Raw genomic sequence first — 8,140 nt, 5'->3', positions numbered from 1 at the left:
TAAGTGACGTTGTGTTTAATATTATCGCACCTTGACCCTTTCCTTACGGGGAAAAAAAAAACCGAGGATGGATGCAAGCATTGTCATTTGATGAACTACTCCACTCGACTTTGAGCATAATGCACAACTTTATTACATTCCTCGAGACAAATTAACCTCTTCTCTCATTCATCAAAACGGCCTCTGCACTTTGGTCCCCTTTGGTATCATTCAAAGCTTTAATGACCCCCCAATGCATGTATCACCTTCAATCTCACAGTTTGGTGAACCCCCATTGAACCACAAATCAACAAACCCTGCAGCAATGCTCGGGTTTCTCTGGTGCCTTCGGTTGCCAAGATCCCCCACAAATGAAATTGCCAACCCTACAAGGAACTGTCCTCTTCGTTTGCTAACAACTCATTTTCCTTTCTAGTGAAAACTAGGCACATCTCTAAATCTTTAGCCAAGTTTCATTGATTGGATCATGAGTATTTCGATAGTACTCTCCCAATCTTATACTTCCCTGGATTCAAAAACGGGAAGAGGAAAGTTCCAAAGGAAACCACGAAAATGTGTCTTGTTCTGTGACTCAATGCTTGAACCAGAAGACCACACAGGCTCACTGTAATAGCTCATAACTCACAATTGCCAAAGTGTGGGGACAAAACTTGGGCATTGTGCTTGGTTTAAACTATCATCATCTAACAAATTTTAGATCTTTGCCACTACTATTTGCAGTGAAGTTTTGAATTTTCAAAATTATTGCAATTTTTGTAATTTTACCTTATTAGATTTTATATTTTAAGAAAAATGATATATACCCCAGTGATCAAAAGGTCATTACCATGCATATTCAAAATCTCTTTCAAATTTATTTTTATGCATACGATTGTTGTTCGAATTTCTTTGATATTTCAAATTTCCGTAAATCCAAGGAAAAATCTTTCAAATTTCTTTGATATTTCAATCACTACTCATATTTCCATTAAAAATTGTAATCTTTTGCAGTTACCAGTACCACACAGAAAAAATCTTTCAGACCCAGTTCATCTGATAACTCACATTCAAAATAAGGAATGGTGACAAAAACCATAAATAAATCCAGATAAATATGAGACAAAATTCATGAGAGTCCAAAAATGCATATTTCAGATTTCAGGGTTAGTGTCTCTTTCTTTCACGTGTGCCTTCCTCGCTAACGATGTCCATTTATTAGTTCTGTAATTGAACAAGGTTTTCTCTTCTCTGGAGGGAGCCCAGCCCAAAGATTCTCCATTTTTTTTGTTTTTTGAATTTTAGAGTTTTGTTTTATAATCCAAATGTCTGCTTTGGTTTATAGTTTTGAGATCCGTCTGTGTCCCTCTTCCTCTTTCATGGGCACCCATTTCAGAGAAACTTCCAAAGTGCTTCATTTGAATGAGACTCATCAACACAAGCACTGTGATACTTAGAATTTCTGTTTTGCTTTTTACAAATATTTTTCTGGGCAGAAAAGTGCTTGACATGGCTTCAAGTATGCTGCTTTGTTAGCTTTTGAACATTCTTGGACTAAGGTTGGGTTTCTACTACTTCTAGAAGTGGGGAGAGTTTAGAGCTTATTTGGTGGAATCTGGTGTCCCAGAATAGAAAGCTAATTGAAGAGAGAAAGTGATTGGCAGGTACTCCAGCTTACTTTTTCCAGCTTTAATGGCAATGCAATGTAGTGATTTTGTTTTGAAAAATAAAAAAGGTGAAGACTTGAAGTAAGTATTTGCCAAAAAAATAGGTAACCTCTGGAGCCTATAGCCTAGTAGCAAAAGAGAGATCAAAATTCAAAAAGGAGGTCTCAAACTCAAAAGGGTGTACTCTCAAATATGCCAACAGTGTGGTTCTCTCTGAAGAAGTCCCTCCACTGCAAATCAGAGCCCTCAGATGTTCATGACCCAAAGTCAAAGAAGCAGTTGACAACAATCTTGACCAGAAAGCCAGGAGGGGGGAGGTCAGGTTGTTCAAGGTCCATAGCAAATCTCAAGGATGTGATTCATGGAAGCAAGAGACATATGGAGAGGCCCCCAAGTAACTGCAGCCCAAGATCCATAGGGAGCAGTGAGTTCCTCAACCCAATAACCCATGAAGTCATTTTGAGCAACTCAAGGTGTGAGCTTAAAATTACAAGCTTTGATATTGGCAATGGCCACACCAACAATGGAGGTGGGAATAGCAGTAATGGTGGTTCAACATTTGTGGATACACTAAAGCCAGGCACACCTGGGCCTGGAGGGCACCCCACAATGCACTATTTCAATCCTTCTTTTAGGACTTCAGCCACTACTCCTCCAAGGAAGAGCCCTTTTCTGGTTTCTGCAGATACAGAAGGCTCTGGAAATTTTAAGGGTTCTTCAGGTTTGAATTCAGCTAGTGGGATTGGACTTCGACAAAGTAATAGGGTCTCCTTTGATGGTTCTTCCTCGATTACTTGTCACAAATGTGGTGAGCAGTTTACAAAATGGGAAGCTGCTGAAGCACACCATCTCTCTAAACATGCTGGTATGAACTCTCTTTTTGAATGAAGCTCTCATTTTGGGTTGATATTATTCAAAGTCTTAAGCTTTGTGTTTCTGGGCTTATTTTGAACTCTTACTGAAATCTTTTTGCTAATGCATGCGTCTATATCAGTGTTCCTTATCGTCTTAGGACCAGAGGATTAGAATCCAGAGCTTAAATTCTTGTGACCATAAGAATATTAGTTACTTTGTTTTGACTAAGAAAAGATGAAGTGTTTTCACAGTGTAAAGAGTTGCTACTTGCTAATGCATCTTGAATTTCAGTTTGCCTTATCCTTTTGGGACCAAATGCTTCTGAGTTCTGACCACAAAAAATGAGCACTTTTCTTCTTTCTAAGAACAGAGGAAATGTACAAAGATTTCTCATAGCTTTAGTGATTCCTAAGACACTTTAATAATTAGAAATTTGAGAGTGCTCTCAACCTTTTGATCTCCCTTTTCTCCAGGAGCTAGACTTCCCCTACAAATTTGGTACTTCGATTCATGCATTTATGCTTGCTTTAGTTCAGATTTTGTCTTGATTTTCCTCTAACACTATCTGCATATTTTCGACAGTTACTGAACTAATGGAAGGTGACTCATCTAGAAAAATTGTTGAAATAATATGCCGGACGAGCTGGTTGAAATCCGAGAACAATTGTGGAAGGATTGAGAGAGTGTTGAAAGTGCACAACATGCAAAGAACTCTTGCTCGATTCGAAGAGTATCGAGAGACGGTGAAGATCAAAGCCACCAAACTCCCTAAGAAACACCCTAGGTGCATTGCTGATGGGAATGAGCTTTTAAGGTTTTATGGGACTACTGTGGCCTGTTCTCTTGGCCTAAATAGTTCCTCAAGTCTTTGTGTATCAGAAAAATGCTGTGTTTGTAGGATTATAAGAAATGGGTTTTCTGCAAAGAAAGAGCTCAAGGAAGGTGTAGGTGTTTTCACAACTTCCACAAGCGCAAGAGCCTATGAATGCATTGAAATATTGGAAGAGGATCCATGTATTAGGAAAGCTTTGATAGTCTGCAGAGTAATTGCTGGGAGGGTTCATAAGCCTTTGGAGAACATAAAAGAAATTGCTGGACAAACTGGGTTTGATTCTTTGGCTGGAAAAATGGGTCTTTACTCAAATATTGAAGAACTTTATCTGCTCAATCCTAGAGCTCTCCTTCCTTGCTTTGTGGTAATCTGCAAACCCTGAAGAAAGTTCTTCTTTTTTTTTTTTTTTTTTTTTTTTAGGGGTTTTAGCTAGAAAACTAGCCCATATTGATAAGTATCATGTTCTGTGAATCCTTCCTTCTCTTTTTGTTTTTATGGGTAGGAGATTGTTCCTCGTATTATTGAAGAAACTTGATACTTCTGTCAAGCTTGTTGTGCTTCTCAGTCTGAGATTGTAACTTTTGTCTTAAGGGAATGCCTGTGCTATTCTATCAATGCAATATTCATTTGCAGATTGTGTATCCCACAATGTTTGTTAAAAATTAAAAATTAGTTAGAAAATTTCAGAAGTTTAGGAAAATCATTCATATTGAACCTGTAAATGTTTATGGGAAATTACAGTTTATCTACTTCATCACAGTAGTGAGTGAAGTGTTGAATTGAGTGCATACTATTGACTGCATAAAGAAAGGTCCATTTGTAATGTCATCCAAATAAGACAGCATCCAACCCCAAGTGTCAAATTGTTCTTGAATTTCAAGAATACCACAACCTTCAAGATTTGATACAGGTGGGGAGCTACTAACATTGAATTCTGGAATCAAAGTACAAAAAGAACAAATTCTTTATGCTAGCTTAATTAGCTATTCTATTATTAGTACTTAATTAACCAAATCCTGGATCACATCACATCCCACTTTTTAAACTATTGGGGCCATACTAATTATGAGTTGGGTGTTAATTAGAGATTTAATAAACAAGAACTCTTCTCTGAATGCTCCTTTTAAGTAATGGTGTTTTTTAAGTTAGGCACTAACTAGCATTATTTGAATATGACAAGATAATGTGGTCCTTGTTTAGTCCAAAATTAACCAGAGGACAAATATGAGGAAGAATTTGAATATGACACTGTCCCAATCTTCTCACTAAGTACCTTTCAATTTTTTCTTCTGTAAGTTCTGTATTTTTACTCTTTAGTAGTGTCAGATTTTCTTAGATTTTCTTGGTGCAGAAGAAGCTAACATTCAAGATAAGGTGAGGGACTCTCATATCTCTAGCTATCTTCAAAATGGTAATGTTAACTGTTGGCTTTTGAGTGGTTAAGGGCATGGACCTTCCAATGGGCACTACAGGGGTTAAAATATCTATCAGTACACCCATGCAAGGCCATCTAACTTCCTCTGAGGCACATGCAGCTCATTAATGTTTCCCTACTGCTCACAACACCTGTCTGGAATCATGATGTGCCCATCAACATTCAATTTTGGGTATTTATGTTTGAACTGAAGGCAGCTAGCTAAGTTTAATTGGTTGCTGATGAACAGAACTGAATTGAAGGGCTTTATGGCAAACAACATTACTCCTTGACATGGACTATACTTCTTCTCCTTCAGTGTGCCAGTTGCTAAGCAATGATGTACCAACAGTCAGTGGTGCAGATCATGAAAAGCTTCTGAATTGATTTACGCAGACACCGCTAGGAGCTGATGGTTATATAAAGACAGAGTTTTGAAATGATAAATGAAATAGTAAGAACTGTAAAATAAAAACCCAGGAAAAAGTCTTTGATGAAACCAAGACAGGACTTGAATTTCTTGGGTGCAAGGAAATGGTGTCCGAGTGTGTGTGCTTGCAGCTTGCTTCTCGTTGTACAGAATGTAATCAATCTATGCATGCATAGTCGCATAGCTCCCACTTGAGCATATGGTACTTTGTTAACATTCTGCTCCTATGTTTTTTAGTTTCTTGTTGTATTTTGTTTGGGTTTTATTTATGTTAATTACCTTCTTTTCAAAAAGAAAGAAAATAAACATTCTGTTTGCTGGCTTGGTTGTGTTTTAGACACCAATCATTCATTGGTCTCCTTTAATTAACCCAATTCACACCATTAGAAATGGTGTATTTAGCCCACATTTGTGGTAGTGTGATTATTTTCACTAGCTGTAGTATTTCTCTTCAAGTCATACACTTGATCAAGTACACATTTGCATTTGCATTCTGTTTTCGGTATTCAATGGCACAATAGTTCATAGAGAAACAAGGACTAAATACGTAGAAAAAGCAAGGAATGAAGAGCGAAAATATACATGGAAGTTTGAAGAATCGGATATAACAATTATATGTAGAAATACATCGAAGTTCTAACTTCTGACCAATGTCTACCATCATTCAGCACAGCCACTAGCTACAAACTTAAAACTAGCTAGAAATACATCCAAGTTTTAACCATTGTCTACCACAATTCATCCAGCCCAATTTGAAACCCTAAACTCATGTGACACCATCATCATCTGTGTCAAGACTTTCAAGTTATCAATATTTGACACCAACTCTCCTGCAGCCATGCCACTATACGATGCAGTGCCCATGGTAAAGATGTGAACAAGGCATGAGAGTTGCTTCCGAACCAACTGTTGATGACACTTCGGCTCTTGTCCTCCTAAGTTTCTCAACGGGCAGTGCACTGGCCGGTACAAACCTAGACACACCATAATCACATGTTTCAACTCCACCATCTGTGTCATCATCAATAACATAAAGATCAACCTCTACCCTCATTCGCAAAATCTTGCGGCTAGCTTGATATTTCCATTCGAACTCAGAGGCCCTGAACAGTATGGTATCCACCAAGGAGCCACGAGCCTCAATCGGAACTTGCAGCTCTTGAAGCTTCTTGGATAGGGCAACACCTTGAAGCTCTCGAAGGAAGTTGTCATTAGGGTTATACTGGAGTTCAATGGAGTCTTGGTTCTCGCTAATGCGGACGTTGTCTTCTATGATTTCTTCCTCATGAACATCACTAGATTGGAGGCGTCTGATTGTGGCATTCAAATCCATCAAGAACATGGTGCGTAGCAATTGGTTTTCAGGTTCGATAATGGCCTCAAGATATGTATGGCAGAGAGTGTCGCCCACCACTGTCCAGTAGTCACTGGCCCAGGCCATGATTGTTTTTGTAAGAGGAAACAAGAAAGGTTGAAGATGGATGCTCTATCAAAGACCCACTCCTAAATAATGGGATTGCTTGGGTCGCCTGAATGAATTGAATTGGAAATGGTTTGATGGGGTCAATATATAAAGGAGATGACTTATCCCACCCATGTTGGGACTCCTAAGTTCATTTGGCAAAGGACTCCTAGTTACGTGGAGACATAGCTGACTTAGTTTTCCCACTTTTCGCAGTTACTTTCGGGTCCTTTCGCGGATTGAAATGAAGGAACTTTCTTTTTCCGTACGCAAATACAAAATTTTCCAGTCATTCCTTTAAAAATAAAGAAGTTCACTGATACTTGATCCAATACTTAAATTCAAATTACCCCATCGCCAGTACTTAGAAAAACTTATACTAATTAAACCAGACCATCAGACCAAGCTGGCAATATCAATAATCTGGCGTGTTCATCATATCGCCATGACGCCATGCATAGACATCAAAGTTGCAACCTCAATGTCATAAGTTTATCTATCTTAATTTTGGAGATATGGTTGATTTTTTGAATAATGCGGATCTTTTACTAAATTTATTTCTAGAACTATGTACCCCAAGGTTACGTTGTTCTCTGCTTTGTTAGGCACAAGAAAGAGATATGCGAGAAGAAAGAGTAGGGAACTTAAGGAAGAGAGAATAATTCATAAAGAATGAAACGCCAATCGATGAGGTTGCTTCGTAGATTAGCTACAGGTTGTATGTTCACTCTTTGAAGGAGCTGCAGGTCCTAAAGAATTATAATATTTCATGTCGTCCACATAGAGCTCTTCGTATTATTGAGGTTAATTAATTGGCATCCTCCAATTTTTGGGTGAGTGAAAATTAATACTAATGGTGTGTGGCAGCGTGTATCAGGACGAGCCGGATACGGTGGTATTTTTCGTGACTTTCATGGTTCTTTTCTTGGTGCTTTTGCGTCTAATCTTGATATTCTTAACTCTGTTGAGGCTGAGGTCATGACAGTAATCCAAGCTATTGAGTTAGCTTGTTAGAGAATGGAAACATATATGGCTTGAGGTGGACTCAACTCTTGTCATTCAATATCTTCAGGATCCTCATCTTGTTTCTTGGCGGTTACGGTGGCCTGGGGTAATTGCTTGCACCATATCTCACTGATGCATTTTCGGTCCTCTCATATTTTCAAAGAAGGTATAATCAAGTGGCGGATGCGCTTGCTAATATTGGGTTGTCATTGATTGACATGTCATGGTGGGATGATCATCCTCCTTCCATCGTTGATCATTGCCGGCGAGATGCACTTGGTCTCCCGAATTTTCGTTTTTGTTAATGTCTTTGTCATGTGTTCATTGATGTTTTTATGTGATTCTTTGTTCCTCTATAAAAAAGGTTATTTGTACTATAAGGCTGACATTGGCCTAGTCCTCAAGCTTCTTGTACCTTTTTTATTTTATCAATAAATTTACATGGGGGGATGATGAGTTAATCCCTCTACGCTTACAAGAAAAAAACAATAATAATAAT

The 8,140-nt window shown here is 38.3% G+C and overlaps 1 protein-coding gene across 1 annotated transcript in view; it reads left to right on the top strand.

The window, feature by feature from the left end:
• The window catches only part of LOC101312619, a 4,575-nt gene extending 685 nt beyond the window's left edge, over positions 1 to 3,890 (top strand). Inside the window, exons 2-3 of the mRNA XM_004295740.1 lie at positions 1,802 to 2,508; positions 3,081 to 3,890. Coding sequence (XP_004295788.1) covers positions 1,802 to 2,508; positions 3,081 to 3,712 — 1,339 coding nt within the window. The 3' untranslated portion in view covers positions 3,713 to 3,890. The remainder of the gene's footprint in view (positions 1 to 1,801; positions 2,509 to 3,080) is intronic.
• The last annotated feature ends 4,250 nt before the right edge of the window (positions 3,891 to 8,140 follow it).

This window comes from Fragaria vesca, linkage group LG3 (assembly GCF_000184155.1).
Source record: "Fragaria vesca subsp. vesca linkage group LG3, FraVesHawaii_1.0, whole genome shotgun sequence".
Classification (NCBI taxonomy): domain Eukaryota; kingdom Viridiplantae; phylum Streptophyta; class Magnoliopsida; order Rosales; family Rosaceae; genus Fragaria; species Fragaria vesca.
Note: the sequence above shows the minus strand (reverse complement) of the source record. Positions and strands in the feature narration are given on the sequence as shown.